The sequence below is a fragment of the Peromyscus leucopus genome, chromosome 8b (assembly GCF_004664715.2).
Source record: "Peromyscus leucopus breed LL Stock chromosome 8b, UCI_PerLeu_2.1, whole genome shotgun sequence".
Lineage (NCBI taxonomy): Eukaryota > Metazoa > Chordata > Mammalia > Rodentia > Cricetidae > Peromyscus > Peromyscus leucopus.
In genome coordinates, this window is record NC_051086.1 from 55,812,313 (window position 1) to 55,838,242 (window position 25,930).

Sequence of the window (25,930 nt, forward strand, 5' to 3'; positions counted from 1 at the left end):
TAAACAGCGGAACAGGCTCTATAGTTGTTTGGCTCCCCCACCATCCACACCATGTATACATTTGCTGTGAGCCTATAGCTACTGAAGAATCTAGAAAGCTGTAAGAAACTCCACCCTCGTTCTTCTCTCTATTCTGAAGATTCTTAACATGCTTGAATGGCCCTGCCACTCAAGGGTTAACCACGTCCTCACACAGTTATTTACCTATTTCAAGGTCTGTGTCTTAGCTTTCCAGCTGGACAAGGCTCCTTGAGACTTGAGGGCCTTGTCACTCTTTTATTTCCCACAATCACTACTTGAACACAGGAAACAATTTAACTCAACATGGTTGCGTTGAACAATTTTCTGAGAAATTATAAGTTTTAAATACACTGGAGAGTTTGTTCTCTCAAAGAATCCTATAGTAAACAACTGGGAAATTCCAGGTGAAGAGGAAAAAAAAAAACTAGCTTAAATTTAAAAAAAAAAAAATCTGAAGTTTACAGACTGGATTCTCTTCAAGGCAGATGCATTTGTAGGAACATAAAGACAGCTGTACATGATTCCTTGTTTCTAAGACTACGGAGACATGATCCAAGAGGCAGATGGGAGGCACATGAGTAAGGCAATGCCAACTGGCCTGCCAGTACCACAGGGCTGGAGCTGAAGCCACAGAATGAGCTGCAGAGTTGGGGCTGTACACCTCAAGTCATCAGTCACACACATATTCACACACAAGTCCAGGGATACCCACCCCACACCATTCCCCTATACAAAGTCCTGGGGTAGCCCTCTCCTTGCAATGTATTCCCCATCTTTCCAGAAGTCTTCCAGTTAGTTTCTCTGCACAGCCTGTGACATTGCCACAAAGTATCTCTCCAGGAACCATGAGGTACCTACACTAATCTGTTCCTTCATTTATACCCAAGACAAACCATTCCCCAACCTCTTCCCTCCCAGAATCCCAGGACAATTTCTAACTTGTTTTCTACAAAGCTATTGGAAGGTGCCCCTCAATCCACCCTCCCCCCTCTCTCCCAAATCATCCCCTCTCACTCCAGCTTCAGGAACTCCTCCCACAGCTCTGACCCCATTCCCCTGCAGATTTGCTCTGAAATGGCCGAGGCCTGTTTCCTCCCTTGAAACTGAGGGCACAGCTGTTCTCATTGCAGATACTCTGGGAACATTCTCATAGGTTGTTTCCTCCCTCACAGACCTTGGACTGCCCCACATCCTGGCACCAAGCTCATGGGTGTAAGACATCCCAACAGCCTGGCCCCTCCCTGCAAGTCCCAGGACCCCTCTACTCCCTGTTCCCTCCCCTGATGCCCTTACTCCCGCATCGGACTGTCTCCTAACCAATGTCAGGTCAGAGACACCTCCACTTGCCTCCTCTCTGGGGGAGCCAGTCACCCACACTGCAGCAGGCACACGTCCAACCACGGGAGCCCCAACAGCTGCAAGCGTCCGCTGATGCAATGCCCCCCTCACTACCTCAGGAACTACCCCATTGTGTCTCCTCCACAGACCAGAGACACCTTCAGAGCCTGCTTCCATCTCAAGGTTAGGGATTCTGGCAGCAGTGGACAAATCAGTCATTTGTCTTCTTTGCCATATCCCCGAGCTTTCTCCACAGGCACTATCTACCACCCTGTGAGGCCCCAAGAGCCCACAAGCTGTGGGCACTTCCACAGTTGTGGCAATTCCAGCGGCCACAGGCATCGAGGCAGACTGTCTTCTTTGTAATCCCTCAGCTAGCATCTCATCCCCTGTGGCCTCAGGGAGCCCCACAGTCATGGATACCCCTGCAGGTGGTCTGCCTTCTGCTGAGTCTGAGACTCTTCTAGAGCTAATATGCTCCCACACAGAACAAGATGTCCTGGGAGCCATGGCCACACCAGGAGGGGATATCCCTGAAGTCACAGGTTTACCTACAGTTAGCCTCCTTCCTGACAAGCCTGAGAAATCTCCGGAGCCAGCCTCTACCTCCAGAGAACCACGTATCTCAGGAGTCATGGGAACCCCAACAGCTTGTCTCCTTCCCTGTGAACCAGAGAGAGTCCCCGATTCAGTATCCTCTACCACAGATGAGTATTCCTCAGGAGCCCTGGGCTTCCCAGAGGCAACAGGAGTCCTCGCCTGCAGGTTCACAGCATCTGTGGAGCTGCTTTCCTGACACACCCACAAGGCATCAGGTACACCCAGAGCTGAGGGGACTCTTTCTGTGGCACACCTGTACTTTGGCATCACAACTGTCTCAAACACCCCCACTGCCCTCTTCCTGCTGCACGGACATGACAGAGCTCTACAACTGACATCCTGATCCATAGGCCCGGGTATCCCTAAAGCTGCAGGACCTTGAGCCTCTTGCTCCCTCATGACCTGCCTCCTTTCCCACAGGCTTAGGAGATTCCCACTGTGTGCCTCCTCCATAACTGGCCCTGGTAATGCCTCAGCTAGAGGAGCCCCTAGAGACTGCTGCTTCTCCCACAGACCTGAAACATCATAGCTGGTTTCTTCTCCCCTGTCTCCTGACACCACCACAGTCTGCAAGCCTGGCAGCTGTCCTGTTCCCCACAGTCCTGGAACACTTGCATCATCTGCCTCCTTTCCCAAAGCCCTGGGTGCTCCCATTGTCTGTTCTATACCCCACGGGCCCTGGGCACCTCGGGAACCTGCCTCTTGCTCCTCAGAAGCAGACAGCTCTGCAGCCTGTGCAGCTCCCCATGACCCTGGGTCACCTCCACATCTGGCTCCCTCTTCTCTAGCACAAGGGACTCCTACATACTGTCCCATAGCCCTCAGGCCAGGAATACCCCTAGAACTCATATCCTCCACCTCTTGTCTCCTTTGCCACAACCCTGTGGCTGCCCCGGAGGCAGTTTCATCTTCCATAGCCCTGGGTAGTACCATCAAGGCTTCAGGCGGCCCTACAATTTGCCCCCTTTCCCATAACGTGGGCCCATATACAGCTTCCTCTGCCAGAGCCCCAGAAACCTGCACAGACTGCCCTTCCCAACATGAACCTGGGGCACCCCCACATTCCATCACTTCTCCAGCTCTGGACCTTTTCCTGGCCTCAGACCATCCTATGGCCACAGGTAGCCCCACAGGTTGTCTTTCTTCCCAAAGGCCCGAGGCAGCAGAGCCTATCTTCTCCACTACCCCAGGTCCACCCACAGCAGGAGGCGCCTTCCCAGTTTGTCCCTGGCTACAGAAGATGGAGAGTCTCTCACAACCTGCCTCTATTCCCCGAGCTGAGGGCAGTCCTGAGGCCCGAGGGAATGTCCTAGCACGTCCTCTCACCCAGGGTCCTGTGATACCACCTCTGCTGGTCTCTACCCAGGACGCTCGCCCGGGAACACCCTTTTCGACTGGCCCCTGTCCCGCAGGAACAGGATGGAGCTCCACTCTGCTTCCTTCCCAGCATCCTGAAGCTACCCTCATCGCTTGCACCTTCAACCACAGTTCCAGGATGCTCTCGTGGCCAAGTGTTCCTGGCCGACCTTTTCTCTCACAGCTTGGTGGACTACTATCGTCTGGCTCCTTCCCAGATCTAGTGACCCACACAGACCCAGCAGGCCCAATCACCTCGGGCTCGCCCACAGCCCCGTTCACCCACACTGCCCCTGGGTCCATTCCTGCTTCAACCGAGCCTGCAGCCCCAGGTGTCCCAGAGGCCCTGTTTACCCCATGAGCCATCGTGGGCTCCGTAGTTCGTCTCCTCCCCAGAGCCCGCCGACCATCCTGCAGCCTCCCTATGCTTGTACAGCGCCTCCGCCGCACTGAAGACATCGCCCGGCGCCTTACTCCATAGCCTCGGGACATCCTTGCACCCCACCTCCTTGCCCACAGAGGCCGAACACCCCGCCGAGACCTGCCGGCCACCGCGCAACGAGCCGGCATCTTTGCTGCCAGCGTACACCTGCGCAGCTCGGGCAAGGGGCCCGTGGCCCACCGCCGGGCTCGCAGCTCCCCGGACAATTCCTTTCCCCAACGCAACCTCGGGCACGCTGTCTTTGCACCTGTCCCCCTAGACAGCGTGCCCCGCACACGCACTCACAACACTCGGTCCGGCCCTCGCCGCCTTTCTGCCTCCTAGCTCTCTCCGTACCCCCGCCCAGTCCCGGACGCCGCCCCCAGCCGCGGCCCCCCTAAAGCCTGACAAATGGAAAGGTAATTGGAGGGGCGGAGCTGCTAGAGGAGCCCGGGGTAAGATCTCCTCTCACTTGTACCCCTCTGCCTAACGCAGCTTCCCAGAATTCCCCCAGCTCCGGCCCGAGCCCACCTGGCTCGGCGAGGCGCGGCGACCCGGAGGCGGACAGGCAAGCCCAAGCTAGGCCTCGCTTCCGGCCTCTCGCCCAGTCGCCATGGCAACAAGCGCGGGGCCGCTTGGGAACCGTTGAGCTTCCAGAGCCATTTGAGGATCAAGGTGTTGTACTGCGACGGGTTTTGCAGTTACTGTCCATGAGAGCAGAGTGGGGAACCAGACCAGGTCAGAAGTCTAGATGTCAGAAGAGAGCTTGCGCCAAAAAGAAACTCCAGCAGACCAAAGTGACTGTCCTACCGAGTTATGGTCTTCCGAGGCTCCCGTAGCGCCGCACAGCTCCAGCGGCACCTCCCTCCCGGAAATTTGTCCACGCCCTACTCCGGCCCTCCTTGAGGAGGCAGGACCCCAGAGCGCCTCCCAAGTTCTTCTCGGGACTGTACCCATGGCCACCTTCGAGGAGGTGAGCGTGTCCGGCTTCGAGGAGTTCGACCAGGCTGTGAAGGAGCACCAGGGCAAGACCATTTTCGCCTACTTTAGCGGTTCTAAGGATGCCGAAGGGAAGAGCTGGTGTCCGGACTGCGTGGAAGGTGAGACTGGGACTGCGGGTTGCTACGCCGCACAAGTGGGCAAGAAAGGCCTCTATTAAAGCCAGAAAGTGGGATCGTAGTGGCAAAGATAAGGATCTTGGTCCCATAGACCCGCAGAAGAGTTTGAGCTGTCCCCTTGTCTCTCATTAAGTCCTGATTCGCTCCACCCAAGGGTAGCCCTCATTTTTATCATGGACTCAGATCTTGGAACCTGATTCTTTAAAAATTCTCAGTTCCCCAAACGATTAGTGTCTTACAGGACTCAAGAGTTGGTCTTTCCGTTAGCAAATATGTATGCTTTCTGATGTTCTAGGTGTGTCTTAAGGACAGTCAGGATTAGGATTTAGTGATTCTCGAGTCCAAAAGTGAACTTCTGACTTTAACATCCTCATTCTTACCGCAGGTTAAAGTCTACTAAGACTGGGGAGAGGGGAGGGGTTGTGGGGGCAGGGCGCGGGCTATCACAATTGGATGTGTAATTACTTTAACTTTTTTAAAAAGCTGAGCCAGTCGTTCGAGAGGGACTGAAGCATGTTACTGAAGACTGTGTGTTCATCTACTGCCAAGTAGGAGACAGACCTTAGTAAGTGGTCATGTATACCATATCTCCAGACATGGACTAGGTTCTTAAAAACTTGGGTGGAAAGGACCTCAGATATTTGCTCAGGCTGTGTGTTTTAGGTAATGTCTGATAAGCCAAGCAATTAGAATTATTGAATCCAAATTTGGCGTTAATGTTCTGTCACATAGTATCAATGAATTTGGTGTGGAATAAGTTCAGAATGCTATTGACCTTACATTTATATTTTAAATCTTAACCACATTTCAAATGTAAACTTTGTAGAGGGTGATTACATAATTAAATCCTCAAAATGTTTAAATGTTAACAAAAGCAATGATTACTAATATACTAAATATAGCTCTACTGCTGAGTAAACTGTAATATAGTAGTATTTTTCATGATCCTTTTCCTTTTGGAATAGCTGGAAAGACCCAAGTAATGACTTCAGACAAAAACTGAAATTAACTGCAGTGCCTACATTACTTAAATATGGAACGGTGAGTATCTACCTTTATGTTGTGGCTATAATGTAGTTAAAACTCAAGTTGTTAAAAGATCTTCGTTTAATTTCCAACATTACACTGCTGTCAGAGTGAATCAGAAACACAAGTTGGTGTCCATTCCTCTGCCAAATCCCAATGAACTTCTAATAATGCAGCAGAATGTTTGGGGAGTGTTTTCAGCCACTGTGAAGATTATGTGTTCAGAAGTTGACTCATTCCTGAAAGCTTGTGTCACTGTTTTCTAACTCCGTTTTTCAGGTTTAAAAAGGCTCTCCCTTTATTTCAGCCCTGCCCCTAGAATCCTAAATTAAAGAGTCAAGGGAAAGATGGCAAGCACTGGACTTGCCGTCTCTTGTTTTCAGTCTATGGAGCTTCCTGGTATGGGGCCTGGTATGGCCCTTCAGGCCAAGTATTTTAATGATTCATCTTAAGTATCTTAACTACTTCATAAAGCTTGTTATAACTAGCTGATAGTTTCTTTCTTTAGGTTTGTTGTTGTTGTTTTCTTTTTGATAAAAGGTTTGTGTAGCCCTGGATATCCTGGAACTTGAAACTCGATCTGTAGACCAGGCTGGCCTCTGGAGTACTGGGATTAAAGGCATACACCACCAGACCTGGCTAGCTGACAGTTTCTGATGGCAACATTTCTAGGTTCAAAAATGTCTACTTTGAATGTAGAATTCACTCTACCCCTAGTAACATTTCATAGCAGTGGTTAAAACTTAACCTTCTTTTTTTTACAGCCTCAAAAACTTGTGGAATCTGAGTGCCTTCAGGCCAACCTCGTGGAAATGATATTCTCTGAAGATTAAGATTTGATGATAGCACTGGGTGGTAGTAGAGCACGATTTTGATCCCAGCACTTGGGAGGCAGAGGCGGTCAAATCTGTGAGTTCAAGGCCAGCCTGGTCTACAGAGCTAGTTCCAGGACAGCCAGAGCTACATAGTCTTGGGGGAAAAAAAGATTTGATGATCACAATTGTGTCTTGATTTCCTGGTTTGCTTAAAGAAGCCACATACTTGCTTTGAATCGATCAGTGTATGTCTAAACAATAAAGAATTAAAATACAAACCTCCAATTAGCTTTGTAATACATGGCTATCTAAAAGATTTGAGTAAAATAGGTCTTCAGTATGGCAGTAGTAGTTCAGAATATTGAAGATAGACTTTCAAATCTGCATCTATTAGGATCTATTACCTTAAATTTGCAAAACCCTTTTCTGCCTTTGAAATGTAGAACTTCCCAAACCATTTAGGGAAGACACATGGAATATATCATTTGTTTCATAACTACAGCTGTCTAAAATGTGATTCTCTTGAAGACAGGCTGGTTCTCCTAGCCACAGGCAAGTTACTGTCTAAATCTCAATTACTTCAAAAAAGAATTGTGTCAGGCATAGTGATGCACACCTGTAATCTTATCACTTTAGAGGCTTAGGCAAGAGAATCAAGTTTGAAGCCAGGGTGGACTACAGGACCAGACCTTGTCGCAAATGAAAAGCCCAACTATTGTACTACAAATAAAACGAGAATGTGGACTGAAGAGGGGGTTCAGTGGTTAAGTGCACTGGCTACTCTCCTAAAGGACATGGGATTCCCAGAACCCACATGGCAGCTCAAAACTGTCTATAACTTCCGTCCAGATTATCTGATGCTCTCTTCTGGCTTCTGAGAGCACCAGGCATGCAGGTGGTACAGATATACATTGTGTAGGCCAAACATTCACACACATAAAATAATTTTTTTAAAAAGCAGCATGTGAGCAGGCCTAGTAGCTATCTTTAAGCCTAGCACTCAGGAGATTGGGGTAGAAAATTCCAAGGCAGCCTGGGCTACAAAGTGAGACTCTACCTCAAAAAATAGAGAAAAAAATAAGTGGTTAACAGTACTTGCTGCTCTTGCAGAGGACCCAGGTTTGGTTCCTAGCACTACATGCTGACTTACAACCACCTTCAACTCCATACCAGGGGATCTAATGTTCTCTTCTACTGGCCTCCTTGGGCACCAGGCACATGGTGCACATATATGCAAGCAATTCAGACATATAAAAATCTTTTTGAAATAGATTAAAAGAAGCATTTAAGAAAGTGCCTACTTGTAGCACTTGTCAAGTAAATGCTAACTTTCCCATCCAAAGAAAGGTATTTGAGGCTCACCTTAAGGACAAGAATCCAATTAGTCATTAACTACCAGTCTGTCCAAGCCACTACTAGAGGTCAGCTATCTTACAAAGCAGGGAGCAACTGAGTATGTCCTCTCCTGCAGAAAGAAGGAACCTTCCTGTAGTTCTTGTTCTGCAGTTAGAGCTCCTTGACTCCAGTCCTCTCTCTTGAAGATAGGGTGGGGTGGAGGTGGATCAGCTGATGTCAGTAAGGTTCCTAGAGATGATCTGGCTCAGGGTACCACTGTATGTCATACCCATGTTCTTAAACTGCTCTACAACACCCAACATTTACATTCTTATTCACTTGGTTCTCTTCAATGCAACTGAAATTTGCAAATCCCCAGAGAAATCAAAGTAGAACAATTCTGATTTAACAGAAATAATCTATTAACAATATAAAGTTTGCTGACCAAAAATAACACTAATGGTTCTGAGTGCTACCATAATAACGGTGATCAGAAAGAGTCTTCTTTTATCGGTGCTGTACAACAGCGATACATTATATACATGTCCTTAGAGCCGGTCTGTCACCAGCTCTTCATTTTCCTGCTGTGTTGTTCTGCTGTTGCTGCTCTGCCAGGGCTTGCTGAAGGCGCATCCGCTTCCGGGAGTAGTGCTGCCAGTGCAGAATCTGCTGTTCATCAATGAATTTCGCACACTGAGCATTCACCAGCTCCTTTCGAAAGTGTTCATATTGGAGCAGTTCTAACATGTGTAAACACTGAGGGTACCTGGGTTTAAGTTCATAAGTTAATTGTCAACATAATTTAAGGCATCCCAAGTTCTAATTCAGATACTCCCCTAAAAATAATCTTAAGCCTAACAGCTCTATTAACAAAGTACCTATTTGGTAATGTCACTCCCACCATGTTATTTCAGAACATTATGCAAAATTAAAGTTCAGAAACCTTAAGTAACTTGCCCAAGACCACACAACCCAGTAAAATCGGTAGATAGCCATACTCTTCTAGTTTTCCAAGTGAGGAACATGAACACTTTTTAATTTAAAAATGTTTTATTGCATTTATTATTTAGCATCTGTGTGAGAGGAGAGTAAGCACATGCCATGGGATACCTGTGGAGGTCACCATGGAGTCCTAGGGATCAAACTCGGGTCACCTTTACCCACTGAGCTATCTCACTGACTCTGAAGACTTTGAAAATAGTTATGTTTAATAAATACTGGTTTTCCATCAGGAGTCATAAAAGGGTAACCTTTATTTAAGTAAATCAACTAACTCCACAAGAATCATATACATTGCCAGGCACAAATCTGTACTCCCAGTACTCAAGAAACTTAAGAAAAGTAGACTTAATTTAATGGCCATGTAGGGTTGCACTGCAAGATCCCTCCTCCAAAATAAACCATGAACAAATGTTGTGCTCTAATTATCCATGGGGACTATAGCAAGAAATCATGTATAGTCTAGGACTGAGCAAAGACAAGTACACTAGAGTAAAAAGAAGCCAAATATTTGATGACCAAAAAAGGATGAAGAGAGGGGAAAGGGCAGGTAGGACACGTGCTGTGTCACTGAGCTAGAACTACAACAGTATGTCCTCATAGCCTTTTAAAAAAATTTTATGTTTATGAGTGTTTTGCCTGCATGTAATTCTATGCATCACAGGTATGCAGTGTCCATGGAGGTCAGAAAAGGGCACTGGATCCCCTAGAACTGAAGTTACTGATGGTTGTAAGCAGCCATGTGGGTGCTGAATATTAAACCTGGGTCCTTTGGAAGCCAGTGATTTTAACCTATGACCCATCTCTCAAGCTCCATCTTCATGTCAATTAACACAGACACAAAAAAAATAGACATAGATATGTGTGCATATAGAAACATCTACATACATACCAATTCTAGCTTTGTATGCACAAGGGCCTAGAAACAAAAACACTGTAATATCAATGAGCACACTTAAGTCTCTAGAGCTTCGTTCTCAAATAGCATTTTCCAGAGTTCCTTGAAACAACTAATTTCAAGACTAGGACAGACAAAGTATAACATGAATGCAGGATAAAACATGTTAAAAAGAAGTGCTAAACATGAATAGAGATATGTCAGAAGTACACAACAGCCAATCTAAAGGTATTCCAGCAGCCAATTCTGCTGCAATAATTAGAGCCAAGAAAAATGACTGTAATCATTGGATAAAGACAAGAATCCACAAGTTGATACTGATATACATGTTTGAATGAGTAAATAACAAGGAAATAATTTTTCTTGCTACAGAACTCTGACTAATAAATATAGAATGATAGAATTAGAAAATTCCATAATAAAAACTGAGGCAAGTATCTGCAATAATGCTAAAATTAGGGAGAAGAAAACAAATGATAGTAAAGTATAATGACACATATATGAATGTGTCATGATGAACCCATCACTTTATAAGTTAACCTAAAATATTACTTGATTAAAAAATGCTAAAATTGGGGGCTGGAGAGATGGCTCAGAGGTTAAGAACACTGGCAACTCTTCCAGAGGTCCTGAGTTCAATTCCCAGCAACCACATGGTGGCTCTCAACCATCTGTAATGAGATCTGGTGCCCTCTTCTGGGGTGTAGGAATATATGCAAACAGAATATTGTATACATAATAAATAAATAAATCTTTTTAAAAAAAATGCTAAAATTGCTGGGTGGTGGTGGTGGTGGTGGTGGTGGTGGTGGTGGTGGTGGTGGTGTACGCCTTTAATCCCAGCACTCAGGAAGCAGAGGCAGGAGGATCTCTGTGAGTTTGAGGCCAGCCTGGTCTACAGAGTGAGATCCAGGACAGACAGACATAGCTGTTACACAGAGAAACCCTGTCTCCAAAAAAAAGAACTAAAATTAGGGGATGAAATTTATGTAACAAGATGTCTATATATAGTCTCAACTATTTTCCCCACAAGTTACTTATTAAATACAAAAGAAAAAACAGTAACTTGATGTGGGGAAATCCGGAAGGCACCACCTAACACAATGGATCAAAATTATCATCACTAATGGGACAAACAGATTTCACCTGACTCTGGATTATAACAAACCAAGAAGGAAAGTAACAAAGTAGCAAGTCAGTGTTTAGCCCGAGTGAGAGAAAGAGTTTGAGTGAGAGAGGAAGTGGGAAGTAGAATAAGGAGGCAGAGAGAACACCAAGGAACTCAAGACTAAGAAAAGAGGATGACAAAATTAGCATACAAGCCTAGACTGGAGGCCACACTAGATCCAGGACACCAGCAGGACAACAGACAGAAGCTAATGGGGTCTACAGACTATAGAGTAGATGAATATTAATGTTCTATCAAAATGAAGATCCTGGCAGTCTCATTCCAGTGCAGCTTTTGCCTGGCTTTTGGGATTACTCAGAAAAGTCAAGAGACTCTCTCTTCTAAGCATACCTTCCACAACACTTTGGGCTGCCATACTTTTTCTTTGCCTTCCTTCCCCTAGTCTTATTGACAGCCCTCCGTGTCAGCTTAACTCCAGAGGGGCAAAGCTTTTGTTCCTTCTCCCTTCCATTCTCCTCCTTTGGGCAGCTGTTGAGATTTTACAGCTTGCTTGCCCTGGGGTATTTTTCTTGTAAATGCTAATAATTTTGTCCTGGAGCTTTTAAAAGGATAGTAAGAAAATGAGAAGGGGGCATGGGGGCGGAGGCCTACACAGGGGTGGAGGGTAGAGATAGCTATGTCTGCCACTGCAGAACCAATGCTATGCTTCCCTTCCAGTAAAGCCTTATTATTTATATTCCAAATAAAGAGCTGTCTGTAATTGTAATCGCTTAGCCCAGAATGTTCTATTCCCACTATACTTGCTAATTCCATTTCATGGCATATCAGTAATTTAAAAGATTCAGCTCTGAGTATCAGGTAGTGGCTTTAAAGGCAGTGTTTAAATTTCTTAAGTTCAGTTTCTTTGTGTGCAAAATAATGTGACCAGCAAGAGAATGGTGTTAAGTAGCACTTGGTAACTGGAATCTAGGCAGTTATCATTTCCTTATCAATTTTGTAGAAATAATGTTTTGTTGGGTTTTTTTTTTTTGAGACAGGGTTTCTCTGTGTAGCTTTGGTGCCTTTCCTAGAACTCACTCTGTAGCCTAGGCTGGCCTCAAATTCACAGAGATTCACCTGCCTCTGCCTCGCCGCCGCCACCACCACCACCTAGCTGAAAATAATGTTCTTAATACAATAGACTACAGAGTAAGGAATTCCACATATTCTAAAAGGCTACAACACACTAACTCCAGGTCTACAGGATGAAATAGAAGAGGTACAAATGGAAATACAATTTGATTTTTAAAAAATAAACAAGACATAAACAGAGAAGTCAAGTAACAGCATTCAATTCATGGAAATAAATGGTGGATTTTAGTTGGTATAAAGCTTCCAGGAAGTCAACAATTTGACTCCCAAACCTCTTCCACTCAAAAAAAGTATAATCAATCTATGTTGAATTATCACAAGGAAGAGAAATGCCATGTGGTCTGAGGTATTCTGACCACATTTGAAGGCCTATGTTTAGTTTGTTTTTTAAATTTTATTATTTTTATTTTATATGCATGGGCATTTTGGTGCTTGTGTCTATGTATCATGTATATACAGTGTTTTCAGAGCCAAAAGGCATCAGAATTTATGAAAGTGGAATTTTGGATGGATGTGACCTGCCATTGGGTGCTGAGAACCAAACCTGGGTCCTCTATAAGAGCAGAAGTGCTCTGAAGCACTAAGCCATCTCTCTAGCCACCATCATCCCCAAATTATTTTATTTTGAGCCAGGGTCTCACTATATAACCCAGGTTAGCCTCAAACTCAAGAGATTTCCCTCTACTTCTTCCTTGTGCATTAGTGTAACCATTTTGCCTGGCCTATGTCTAGTGTTTTTGTTGAATTGGCAGATAATCTAAGGTTCCTGAGAACTCTGGAAACTATGGAACTAAAACACTGACTGAAGGCACCTAAAGACAGATGTTTAAGAGAAATTCTGCTGCTAACACACTAGCTATCAGTAAGCAGGCCACATGCTGGGAAGACTGGAGGAGACAGCTTTCCTCAGCTGCAACCAGCCTCTGACTGGGAAAAAGAAGGACAGCTCTTCCCAAGTTCCAAGAGTTGGAATTCTATTACATAAAGCTTTCCCATCTTTAAATTTTGGTAACTATTTTAAAAATTTAAAACCATGTGCAGATATAATCAAATTGCCCAACAGAGGTTAATTCACAACCTCTCTTGAATTTAAACATCTATAGCTGTTGTCTCCAAGAGGACATTGATTAACAGAAAAACAAACAAAAACCCTTACAAACAGGTTAGAACTACAAGGAGGTCTGTCTGATCACTATATAAGGAAGAGCTGTCTAACCTCTGCCATCAATGGAGTAAGCTGCCTCTAATAGAGTGACATATGCTCATTGGAAGCCTCCAACAGAATATAGATAATCACCGTCCAACAACTCTGCTGGTGAGACTGAACTTGAAGGTGACTAAGGCTTTCAATACCCAATCTGGAATCTGCTAGCACTAACATTATAATCTCCTAATAATAATTTAAAGTCTCTTCTTTGGATTCCTCTAGGAATCAACAATTGCATCATGAAGAGCAAAATCAGACTACAATCAGACTTCTACAGAGAGCCCAGGAATCAATTCAGAAAAGTGACTAGGATTTAAAGAAAAGGTTTGAAATGTTTTCCTCTAATTTTTAAGATAGGATCTGTCTGTGTGGCCTTGATTGGCCTGAAACTTGCTACATAACCAGGCTATTCTCGAACTCACAGAGGTCTGCCTGCCTCTGCTTCCTGAGAGCTAGGATTAAAGGGGCATCAGTCTAAACTTCTGGGTTTTTTTTGTGGTCTACCCTTTTAGGGGAGGGTGAGTTCAAGACAGGGTTTACCTGTGTAGCCCTGGCTTCCTGGAAGCAGCTTTGGAGACCAGTCTGGCCTTGAACTCAAGAGATTCTCCCACCTCTGCCTCCCAAATGTTGGGATTAAACATGAACATCAGCTTGTTTTTCTTTTTTAAGATAAAGCAGAGATGAGTTCAAGGTTTTATCATTAAAAGGGATAGTTACATGATTGTAATGTTTCTTACAATTTAGTAAATCCTATAATAAAATTGTCTATCAAACAACTTGATAGTGTCCATGTTTGTTTTTCCGCAGTGAGTTAATGTGCACAATACATTTATCATAGTGCCTGACACAGGACACTCTAAAGAAGGGCCGTCGGAGATCCCAGAAAAATCACTTCCTATGTGCTCATTTCAGCTTATGGGTGTGCCACTGCATTTTAGTAGCTTATGGGTTGGTAGGCATTAGAAACCCAGAGAGACAAGGGGAATGTTAAATGACAAGGTTAGGAAAAACCAAAGCACATTAGAGCCTTAGACTAAAACCAGTTAACTGGATTTTATCTCCATGAACGGAAGTGGCATGTTCTGATTTGTATTACTAAGAGAGTAAGTTGGCTTCCATAGACAGCTATTTAGCTTCATTTGGTTTGAAGGGAGTGAGATAAGAACGATAGCAGAAACAAATGAGATTATTGTAATAATCCAAGTTAGAGATGACAGTGTCTTACATTAACTAAAAGCAGAAAGATTCAAAACAGTTTTCCATTCTGACACTGAGAAAACTGCTAAATATCATTACTTTGTATTTATAATAAAGTATACACAGATTTAAGATTAAAAAAATTAAACTTACTTTAGATACTTGGCATATTCTGGTTCTTTCCAGTAAAGCAAGTACTTAAGATAATTAACAAAAGCTTTGTCTTTGAAGTAACCTCTCTGGGCAAGAACTGAAAGGCATAAAGAAACAATCTGTATGTCAACCAATTGCTGGACTACAACTTGTAATCTCTAATAAAGTAACTCTTTTTTAACATCCCTACCATCAAAACACAAGGAATTAAAAAATACAAGTCCTTGTTTGCTCAGTTAATACCTACAGACCAGCACAAGTAAAATCTCATTCAAACATATCAAAGTAAATACTCTTATGAATTACATCCTGTCAGAAATCATTAACAGCTAGCTACTCAACTTAATGATGTACTCGACTTACAATTAAGGTAATTTGGGTTGGCTAAACATTGCACAAATTCCAACTCCAACTGAAACCGAAGTCGATTTCCAGCATCATCTAGGAGAAAAGACAGAAAAAAACACCCAAAATGAAAGTCACGATATGAATATTGATTTGTAGAAGCAAAAATAAAAGTGAGACGGCTCAGCAGGTAAAAGTGCTTGCAGCAAAGTCTGATGACCTGAGTTTTCAGTCCCTGGAACCCACAAGGTTGGCAGGTAGACAACTGACTCCCGCAAGTTGTCCTCTGACCTCAGCATGCACCGCCCATCCCCATATGAATGAATTTATGAAAAAAATATCCAAGTGCAGGTAAGACTTCCTTAGAAACTAAAGAGTGGAGCCTGATTTAAAACAAAACAAGCTGGGCGTGGTGGCCGCACACCTTTAATCCCAGCATTTGGGAGGCAGAGATAGGAGGATCTCTGTGAATTCGAGGCCAGCCTGGTGTACATTGCTAGTTCCAGGACAGCTAGTAATACATAATGAGAACCTGTCTCCAGTACAAAACAAAAACAGTAAATTCTCTAAAATTGGTTGAGGAAAATAAATGGAATGGATATTTACCACCTGTAGGCCGTTATGGAAGGACGTTAGCAGAGATCACTGGATAGTCTGTGATAGCTGTGCCGCCCCCTATGTTAACCAGTTATAACTACTAACAGCGATTACGTTAAGCAAAAACAAAGTGCTATATGAAAACAGGAAGCCGGGTGCAAAACGATTAAACAGCGGAGCGAAGACGGTAATCCACATCAGAACTATACACGTTCCCGACATTTCAAGCAAGTTCACGGGAAAAGTTCCAAAGAGCAGACAGCTGAAGGGCTCAGTCCTCCCTCAGCCACCGCCCCCCTCCGGCCCAGGAACCAGGGAGTCGGGGTTTGAGCAGCCCAGGAGCAAAGATGTTCCCACAGGCCACAATCTCAGATATACCACCACTTTCTCCCGCTCCGGTCCCAACTCTAAGGAAGCCGCGCTAAGCCCGAAAGACGGCTCAGGGAAACGGGAGAGGAGGTCGGGGTGGAGAACCGTTCCTTCGGTGAAGACTCGGGGCGCAGGGCACAACGCACCTGTCTCCATAGCGACGGCCGCGGCCATAACAAGCAGAGAGACGCAAACACAACCAACCCGAACGAACGGCAGGCTCGAATGGTGAGGGAGGATCCGGAAGCCACGGCTCCTATTTCCGGTCGCGGGGCAGGGTGGGACACGAGGGCGGGGACAGCCTCATTCTGAGACGAGAGGCCCCGCCTATCTGTGTGGCCTGGGCCGGCTGCGCGCGCAGTGAACGAGCGGGGCGTGCTGGAGGACCTCATTGATTGCAGAGTTTATGTGTCCCGCAGCCTACGCTGACGTAGTACACCACCCTGACGTCACCTTTCCCTGTGTGACGTGCCGCAGAGCATGACCCTGGAACCTCTTTGTCCCTCCTGACCTGGGTGTCCTGGCAGAATGGCCTCGCCTCTTAGGAGCAAGTCCTCCGCTCCGCGAGTGGAAAGCACCCGCCACAAGGAGACGTCAACTATCCGCGTGGAGACATCGTCCCACCGCGAGGAAACATCATCCCACCGCGTGGAGACATCCTCCCGGCAGGTTCGAACGTCTTCCCGGCAGGTGGAGACCTCTCAGCGCCACCGGGAGGGGCCCTCCCTCACCCCCTCCGCGAAGCGACTCCCTAGATTCCTCGAGGTGTCCTCCCAGCACGTGGAAACCTCCTCGCAGTGCACGGAAACGTCTTCCAGCCACGTCAGGTCGTCGTCATCCCTGCGGGTGGAGACGACTGTGCACAGGGTAGAGAGCCCAGCCAGGCGGGACAAGCAGGCTGCTCGCCAGAGTGCCAAAATGGCCCGATGAAGTGCTACCCAAGGGCCATGGCCCTTAGCCAGGACTGAAGTGCTTCCAGTTGCCCGCCAGCCAGCCAGCTTTCACGAGAGCCAAGCATCTTTGGTTTCATGGAAACAGCCCATAAATCAATGTAAGAAACATGCTGTGGTTTCTGGGCGCTGCCAACATGTATTGACATTGCAGCACCTTAGACCACCCTGCGATTGACCCAGTGTACTATTTAACCTGAAGCCAGCACAGAGGAGTTTCGGACTTGTGGTACTGTATATGCCTGGCCGATGGACAAAGAGGCCCTTTGAGTCTCTGCACCAGGTAAGTTTTGTAGTCTTAGGTCCATCTAGGATGACAGGTAACTTTTGTAGTCTTAAGTCCCTCTAGAATGCCTTGACCACTTGAAATTTGTGAAGAGGGACCAAAGTTGTCACGAATTCTTGGCCACTGGCTTGATTATATAGTGCATGAAACCTACAGGGCAAGGAATTGTCTTTCATGAATTATTAATTGGCCTTTATTTGTATTTCATAATAGGCTTTCTTACGTTAAGTTTTTATACACTGTACTCTACCTACACTTTTTTTCTAAATAGGTCAGGGGGTGTTAGAAAAAGCAAGGCAAGTCAGTTAATAAAAAATAACCTTGCAAAGGAAAGGACAAGGAAGTGATTGACACCTGACCTGAGGTAGATTGAGGATGGGTACTGAGTACCTACTGTGTGCTAGGTACTAGTCAGAGCATGTCAGCTATAACAGTGGAAAAGACTAAGATCTTCCTCTAGCCAAGAGGCAGAAATAAAGGGGAAAGCAAGACATTGTTCTCTTGTGCTCCTGTGAAGGAAAAGGTGTCTTGTGGTAGAGAGCAGGGAGGTTCTTTAGAGAATATGGTCAGGGAAGCCTTCCTAATTGTGTAACTTTTGATCTGAGATTGTGTGGGTGAGCCATGCCAGGATCTAGAGGAGAGTGCATTCTAGACTGATTCTAAACAGAAGGAAAAGCCAGCATAAAAGGTCGGTGGGAACAACCTGAAGATGTTAGTTTATGGAACAGAAAGACCAGTTAGTATATGAGTGTAGTATTTAAAAAAAAAAAAAGAGGAAGATGCCAGTTTATACAGAGTATTGGAAATCACAGTAAAGAGTTTGAATTTTATTCTGTGATCATAAAAAAAAAAAATTGATGCAAGGGAGTAAAGTGCATGATGCAGTTTACATTTTAAAACTGCCTTTCTATCACTGGTACGATGGTACCCAAGTTGGGAGTGAGTTTGTCTCCTGGGATAGTTGGCAGAGGCATGCGTGTTTGGAGGCAGCCTGGAAGGTGCTACTGCTAGCCTGGCCTCAAGTGCCTAGCAGCCTGGAATGCTGCCAGTGTCCTAGGCTGTGCCCCAAAGAATCGCTGTGCTGAGAAAGTGTGTAGTGATGAAGCTGAGAAACATTGAAGGTTCTAGTAACTTTGCTACAGTTTGGTCCACTGAGCAGACCCCTCACTTCTGCATAGCAGGATTGTGGGAAGCCTGTAAAACAGTAATGGAAAGTGTGACAATAGTATCTTCTGGTGAGGAGCAGAGCAAGAGCTCTCAGAGGAAGAGGATGTGTTGCCCTGTAAGGAACCCTCCACCTCTCTTCAGTAATGCATGTGATATTTACCCCTAGAACAGAAGACTGCAAATGGCCCTGATTAAGTAGGACCCCTCATGAGTCAGAGTACTTGCTACCTCCAGGCACTTTTTTAATCTCAGGGAGTGCACTGGGCTGTGAACTAGATGGGGACTTAGGTCAGAAGAAATGTTATAACTGTTATAGATGCTATAACCACCACACACTGAGGCTACCCTGATACCTCTCCACCTCATAAAACTGCTGTTAACGAGGAATTAGCCTTTGGAATGTCAGTCTCTTCCAGTTTACTAATTCTTTTTAACATGCCCAACTAACTGTGCCTTAAATACAGGCAAACAAAGCAGTTGCTTCTCTTTAACATGTTCCTTATTAGTGCTTTTATTACCAAAATGGTATGTGTCTAATGTAACAAAATAAATCAAAGTTTTATAAAGAAACTCTTAATACTGTATCATCTTTCCTTTCATTTCTAGCCTGGAAATAACGTCAGAAATGTGTTTGTCCTTCCAGACTTTTCTCCACTAACAAGGATTCTTGCTTCTGTCTCCTCTTTTAGTAGTATCTGGAAGACTGGCTGAATGTGACCTGGAAAAGCCAGACACCTGGCTTCTGGATCATTGATGCTTCAGGAAGGGCACGGGATCCTGGTAGATTCTCTGTTGTCCATCTCTTAAAAGAAATTTTTATCTAGGTTTCTTCCTCTACATTTCACTTCTTCATGTTTCAAAGTTGGAATGGAAAGAGAGATACAAAGTGTCAAAAAAAGTGATTAGATATGATAAAACCCATATTTACCCTATTACTATATTATACATTCCACAGCTTCAGAATGACAGTGTGTGTTGATGAAGGTAATTGTCACTGTGCCTGTCGTTCTTTGTAAATGTCCATTAATGTTGGCCACGCTGTGTGTCATCCTCCCATTGTTCTCAGTAGCAGATAGTGCTGCTGTACCTGGCATGTGTCATACAATGTTCAAGACAGTATGTGCAACAATAATGAATGGAGAGCAGTATTCTCCACTTGCAGTCAAGAAAGCCTTTGATGGCACCGTCTAATAATGGAGTTTATTATGTGAGGTAATAGTTGTGTACAGCTTACCTTCAGTTGTACCAGCCAGGTTAGTGTGAAAAACTAAATAAATGCAAATTCTTGAAAGGAGTCACTTCTTATTCTCATAATCTTTTTTTATATATTGTCTGGGGATGGTTTACAATATTTACTGCCTATTGTATTGAAAAGAAATGACTGGGTGTTGTGGTGCACACCCATAATCCCAGGACTAGGAGAGGTTGATGCAGGAGGATTGCCATGAGTTCCAGGATAGCCAGGGCTACATAATAAGTGCCAGACCAGTCAAAGCTACTAAGCAAGATCCTAGCTCAAAAAAATAAAACAAAGAAAAAAGGGAAAGGAAGACAAGCCCGGTAAGATGGCTTGGAGCATAAAGGTGCCTGCCACCCAGCCTGACAACCTGAGTTTGATTCCAGGGACTCACAGAGTTGAAGGAAGGAACCAACTACCCAAAACTGTCTTCTGACTTCCACACATAGGCCTCCCCACTCTTCTCACCAATACATAATAATTTAATTAAAAATTTTAAAGGTTGGCATTGACAGGATCCTCTTCCCCCAAACTACTCAGGCCTTGGGAAGAACCAGGAATCCAATTAACGAGGTGTTTTTCTCACATCTTTATCTAGACTTTCCAGAATTCCTGTTCCCCCATTCTTTCTATTGCTCCCAACCTAGAATGGCTAGTACAGGTATCCAAGCCAGTACAGGTTTGACCCAACCTGTACTGTGTTAACTAGCCTTTACCTCTGCTTCCCCTGCCTGAGCTCTTAGCACCAGTAATCAATGGTAAGAATTGCTTGACTGTAAAAAACAGAAAACCTGTCCCAAAGTGTCAGAAACAGGAGCAGCTTGTCTCTCCCACAGTAAGTCACACAGTATGTCATCCAGTAACAGCATCAGATCAGTCTGTTTTACCACCTGTATACAGTACATTAGCTCTGCATGCTTGCTGATTACCTTGTCTTAGTAAGGTTTCATTGCTGTGAAGAGACACCATTTGAGGTTTTCTGCCCCGACTCAGGGGAACAAGCCCTGTTTTCAGTGCGTGTGAGCTTTAGCAGTTTCTGCCCTCGAATAGTTTCCTTACACATGCAGTGGTCAGTACCCAGCTGAGTGCTTGGCGGGCACCTGTGCCATCTCTAGAGTTCTCTTTCTGTGCAGCTTTCCTGTTTTCAGTGTGTGAACTCAGCTCCCCCTCCTCAACACAGGATGGTGAGAGGACTCTGCCACAGCTCCTTCTCCCATGCTACAGACCAAAACCTCTCTCTGGGCAGTGAGCTGGAGCAGTCACACGGCTCAGTTTCGTTTCTCCAGCTATTCCAGGCCAGAGGGAAGCCTGTTACTCTGCTCAGCCTGGAATCCTCCTTCGATTACTTATATACAGATTTTGCTGAAGGTTAATGTTACCGTTTCCTTTCTAGGTAACATTATGAACAAATCTTTATGGTAGCTATAGTCCAGGGATGGAACATGTCACAGTCTCGGAGATGGACACAGTGGCTACACTGACCTGCTCTCTCTTTCATTTTAAAAACAGAGCCATACTCTGTAGCCCGTGAACTTTGGTATTCCTGTCTCCACCCTCTGAGTGCTGGGATTATATGTATGTGCCACCTTGCCTGGATCTTTAAGTAGATGGTAATAATACCATTTTTTCTGTGAGAAATAGCTACATTATGATAAGTAGAAAAAGATTAGGAGAGTATGGGAACTTAAATATAAATGCTAATTATCAATGCTATTAGCTGTACCCGTTAGAGTTTACCCCTTGGCTGCAAACCCCAGCCAATTTCTTCTCTACCTGTGGCTCCTTGCTACTGTGCCACCAGGGGGCGCTGTAGGACACATTCGCTCTAGAGGACCAGAGATGCTTCCTGGCTGCTGCCCTCACAGTGCCTCCTTCTTCCTGTGAAGTCCCTGAAACCAGCCACACTTCACCCTGGCAGCTGCAGTTCTCTTCCCTTAGTGGCAGCTGAATACAACTTAGTAAAAAACAGAAATTTTTCAATTTTCTATTGGAAGAACCCATTTTATTAAACATGACGTCGGAATACCAGCACCAGCCAGTCATCCATTCTCAGAAGTCTGCAGTTTCAACTTCACGGGGTCCTCTGAGTTTCTCAGCTTTAGTCATTCCAGTCTCTGCTCTCCTGTCTGCTACTGAGCATCATCATCACACAGACTCCCCCACTCCCTTTCCTGTCGAAATTGCCCGTCCATAGCCTTTGCTCTTTTTTTTCCAGTTTTTCTTACTGATTTGTTTATGAACACTAGATATTTTTAGCTCAAATTTTCTTTGCATTACATACATATTCTTTAATAAAACTTACTTTTATGTATGTGTATGTATGTTTATGTGAGTGTATGCTATGTGTGTACTGATGCCCATGGAAGCCAGAAGAGGGAGTGGGATTCCCTGGAACTGGAATTTCAGGTTGTTGTGAACTGCCTGATATGGATGCCGGGAACCAAATTCTGGTCCCATGTAAGGACACCACTCAACCAATGAGCCATCTCTCCAGCCCCTACACTCATATTTTTAAAGTTTGGGGATCACTTCCCTCTTTGAATTTTAAATCTCTCTCTCTCTTTAATTTTTTTTTTTTAATTTGGTAGTGATGGTGGTGGTGGTTTTTTATGGTCTTGTGGGTTTTTTGTTTATTGGTTTATTTTTGTTTTCTGGGATAGGGTTCTGTATAGCCCTAGCTATCCTGGAACTCACTCTGTAGACTAGGCTGGCCTCAAACTCAGAGATTCACCTGCCTCTGCCTCTGGAATGCTGGGATTAAAAGACATGCTGCCACCATCCAGCTCTCTCTAAATATCAGAAGACAGTTTCTCATCTCTACAATGTGCCTTAATCTTGCCTGGTTTCCTTCTTTGGTTTCATTTCATGAGGGGCAGCAGCATTTCTGTCTTCCTAAACTGACCTACCAGGAATACTGTACAGTCAAAACTATTAAAGGCTGGAGAAACTAATTTAGTGGGTCACAATTAAATTTTAAAAAACAAGGGAGCTGGAGAGATGGCTCAAATGGAGAGAGAGAGAGAGAGAGAGAGAGAGAGAGAGAGAGAGAGAGAGAGAGATTAAAACCACTTATTGCTCTTACAGAGGACCCCAGTTCAGTTCTGGGCACCCAGGTTGGGTACCTCTCAATGGCTTGTAACTCTGGCACCATGGGTCTGTCACCCTTTCCCTGTCCCCCTGGGCACCTGCGCACACACACACACACACACACACACACACACACACACACACACCACAGATAAATATTTTTTTTTTTGATTAAACAAGACTGGTGAGCTGGCTCAGCAGGTAAAATCCTGAGGAAACTCGATAAGATGTGGTCCACTGCCAGGACCCATGGTAGAAGGAGGAAAGGCAAGTTGTCCTCTGACCTCCACATGGACACTGCATGAGTGCTTCCATCCTTAGAGTTAACCACACATGTGTGCAATAATAATAGGAAATAAAATCTGAAAATTAAATGAAATCAAACAAAAGATTAGACCACATCACGTTGCTTAAGAGGGACAGAGGGAGAGAAGAAGAGGAAGGAAGGAGGCCAGGTCTGGACAATTTGGTTATGGCCCAGAGTTAGAGGTTTTACTGTAGTGTTGCAGTAAGGGAACTATTGGCTTCTAGAGCCCATCTAACAAGTGTCTAATAATAAAGCATCTGACAGGAAATGGACAGTGAGACATGATTATTAACCTAAACAAAAGAAAACTGAAGTTTAGTTAAGGATTAGTAGACTCGTTGAAAGACCTTAAGGGCCATTTGTTCCCAAGGTTGACATAAACTGAGTATATAGGTAACTAGTTTCTCAGAAGAGGTATTAGCCCCATTAAAATCCATCATGAAATTGCTCAAGTGTTTTATTGGAAATATAAATTGATTCCCAAAACGAGGTCTGTGGTTTATATTTACACATCTCTACCCCTGTTCATGTGTGGACGATCTTTTATTTTACAACATAAAGACAACAAAACTTGTGTTTCAGAACATACGTGTTACTGTAAAAAAGGGGGGAGTGTGGAAACTACTATGCCACCCCCTACTTTATTTTTAAAAAACGGGTCCCTCACTATGAAGACCACACTGGTCAGCCTGCCTCTGCCGCCTCAGTGCTGGGATTAATGGTGTGCACCATCATGCCTGGCCACCAATCTGTTCAAGGGTTCAAGAATTCTTTAGAGCTGAGATTTGTTCAAGGGCTTAAGAATTCTGTGGGTGCTTGCACCTGCCATTGTCTGGAGAAAACTTACCCATTTTTACAAGCACTTGGTAACATTCCTCTAGAAAGCCTCACAGATTCACTGGCATATCTGTTAGACTAAGAAATCTGTCCACCACAGGTCTGCTCTGTGCTTCCTAAGATTTTATTTACAAATGGATCCTGGTCCTAAAATAAAATACTCAAAAATCATCAAACTACTCTGGTCCCCTTGTTCTGTGAAGAAATAGCTAATATCGCCTGCCAGTCACACAGCACTTGGGTCATCGGCAGGGTGCTGTCCCTGTTCATGAGCAGAATTCACCAGTGGAAACTTACATATTTAAATGTCAATAGCCTGACCATATTGTCCCTTAGAAAGGCCAGGAGAGAGGGACTTAAAGCTCCTTGATGTGGATTCATTATGAGCTTCCCAAACCCAAGGCTACTTCATTAGTTAAGGCAGGCTGTAATCCCGGGGCCTCTGAGTTTGCCAAGGACCTAGGAAAGTAGCCAAGTCCTGAAAAACTCAACTTGCTTCAAATTACAAGACAAAATTGGAATAAGTCCCAGTGTGAATCAGTTCTAGTATGCATCATGTGACAAATCAGGACCTCTGAAAATAACAATGCATAGAACTTTTCAGCGGCTGTACAAAGTGTCTACACACTATGTGCCCCGGGAAGATTCTGTAACGGGGCCTCTCTAGCAGCTCATAAGACTGATAGACCTAGCACAGCATTTTGGAGTCTCTAAAGACACCTCTCTCTCATTGACAGACATTTGGGCAGTCTGCAGATAAGTGAAGCCACCTGTAGGTGGCCCACTTCCCCTACTGCGTATGGACAAAATCCCTAATTCTCCAACGGAGGTGTGGGATGCAAAGGGAGTTTAGAAAGTATAGAAACACTTTTTGTGTCGTTTTGATGGCTACGTTTTTATTTTAGTTTGTCTTGGGTAAAAACCAACTTTTCCTCAACATTGTGATTTCACCAATATTTTATGTAGGCCCGAGTGGGCATTTAAAAGGCTTAAGCTCATTGATTTAAAGGAAGGATAGTCTGATTGCAGGAGCAGCCAGCCTTGGATGTGACTCAAAGCCCGGAGTGGCCACACCAAGGTTGGGAAGCTCATTCAAGACTTATTGGTAGGTTGAACCAATGTTTTCAGAACCCAGTGAACATAGACGTGTAATGTAACTAGCATTTTCTAGTTCATGAGATAAAATAGAAAAAACACGATATATCAGAGTTCTCCTCATAGTGAAAATTTCAAATTGTCTTGTGAAATGTTGGTATAGAGTCCCAGGGTAGAATACATTTCTACTGAGAGTCACTGTAAAAAAAAAAAAAAAAAAAAAAAAAAGTGGGAAAAAGGGCGTCTCCGAGGTTTCCCTGACTGAGTAGAGTCCAATGCCAGCTCACTTGGTGCCATACAGACAACGGACAGCAGAGGTCAGCCAATCCCCACACAGCCACAAAACCAGCAGAAACCATGTGGGGTGCCGTGCAGGCAAGGTCCTGTGATGGACCATGGCCATGGCTGTGTTCAAAGCATGGAAAATCAAAGCATCACTGGACATGCCCATGTAGACTCAAAGGACTCTTCTATCCTCCCCAGTTCCAGAGAGATTTTTTGACACTCCCAGAAGTTTGGCTGCCAAGCACTGGCACTACTGGAAGCACCTATGCCTTCCTCAGATCTGGATGAGGTAGTCAGGAGTTGAGTTACCTTACCCAGCATTCCTGGCCAGGAAGAAGCAGCACCAGAATCCAGATGTGGGTAGGCTGCTCTGGGATGGTGCCCTTAAACACCAGCTGTTGCTGCATAAGGACCAGTTGTCTGGTGCTCTGCGTTGTACCCGGGAGGAGCCCAGGAAGTCATCAGAAGAGCAGGGGACAGTTAACTCTACGAAAGGCCAGGCTGGTGCTTTGTTGTGCAGTGAGAAGGGCCTCAAGAGCCAGAATCAAAGGGTGAGAAGCTACAAAAGTGACACATTGGGCTTAAAAAAAAAATGGACGAGTTTTTAATGTACTTACTATAAAG

At 44.8% G+C, this 25,930-nt stretch overlaps 4 protein-coding genes across 11 annotated transcripts in view; 2 read left to right on the top strand and 2 right to left on the bottom strand.

Annotated features, from left to right (window-relative positions):
* Window positions 1-4,373, bottom strand: part of Kiaa0753 (KIAA0753 ortholog) — a 52,121-nt gene extending 47,748 nt beyond the window's left edge. For 3 of the 8 annotated variants that reach the window (XR_005090389.1, XM_037201121.1, XM_037201120.1), the window contains exon 1: window positions 4,268-4,354. The gene's annotated coding sequence lies outside the window, so the exon portion shown is untranslated. Of the gene's footprint in view, window positions 1-204; window positions 980-4,267 lie in introns of those variants that run through there. The other 5 variants (XM_037201116.1, XM_037201119.1, XM_028888725.2 and 2 more) reach the window with 4 other exon arrangements.
* Window positions 4,374-4,416: 43 nt separating this feature from the next.
* On the top strand, window positions 4,417-6,980 carry Txndc17 (thioredoxin domain containing 17). Its single transcript, XM_028888730.2, has 4 exons — window positions 4,417-4,836; window positions 5,338-5,419; window positions 5,820-5,895; window positions 6,645-6,980. Exons 1-4 carry the CDS (start codon window positions 4,488-4,490, stop codon window positions 6,711-6,713), a joined length of 576 nt encoding a protein of 191 aa, XP_028744563.1. The 5' UTR covers window positions 4,417-4,487; the 3' UTR covers window positions 6,714-6,980.
* A 1,448-nt stretch (window positions 6,981-8,428) lies between these two features.
* Med31 (mediator complex subunit 31) lies at window positions 8,429-16,831 on the bottom strand. The gene is made up of 4 exons (XM_028888735.2): window positions 16,202-16,831; window positions 15,108-15,185; window positions 14,745-14,841; window positions 8,429-8,796 (listed from the first exon to the last, which is right to left on the bottom strand). The coding sequence occupies exons 1-4, from the start codon at window positions 16,227-16,229 to the stop codon at window positions 8,604-8,606; spliced, it is 396 nt and encodes a 131-aa protein (XP_028744568.1). The 5' UTR covers window positions 16,230-16,831; the 3' UTR covers window positions 8,429-8,603.
* Window positions 16,565-19,749, top strand: C8BH17orf100 (chromosome 8b C17orf100 homolog). The gene is made up of 2 exons (XM_028888731.2): window positions 16,565-17,288; window positions 19,148-19,749. The coding sequence occupies exon 1, from the start codon at window positions 16,584-16,586 to the stop codon at window positions 16,983-16,985; it is 402 nt and encodes a 133-aa protein (XP_028744564.1). The 5' UTR covers window positions 16,565-16,583; the 3' UTR covers window positions 16,986-17,288; window positions 19,148-19,749.
* The last annotated feature ends 6,181 nt before the right edge of the window (window positions 19,750-25,930 follow it).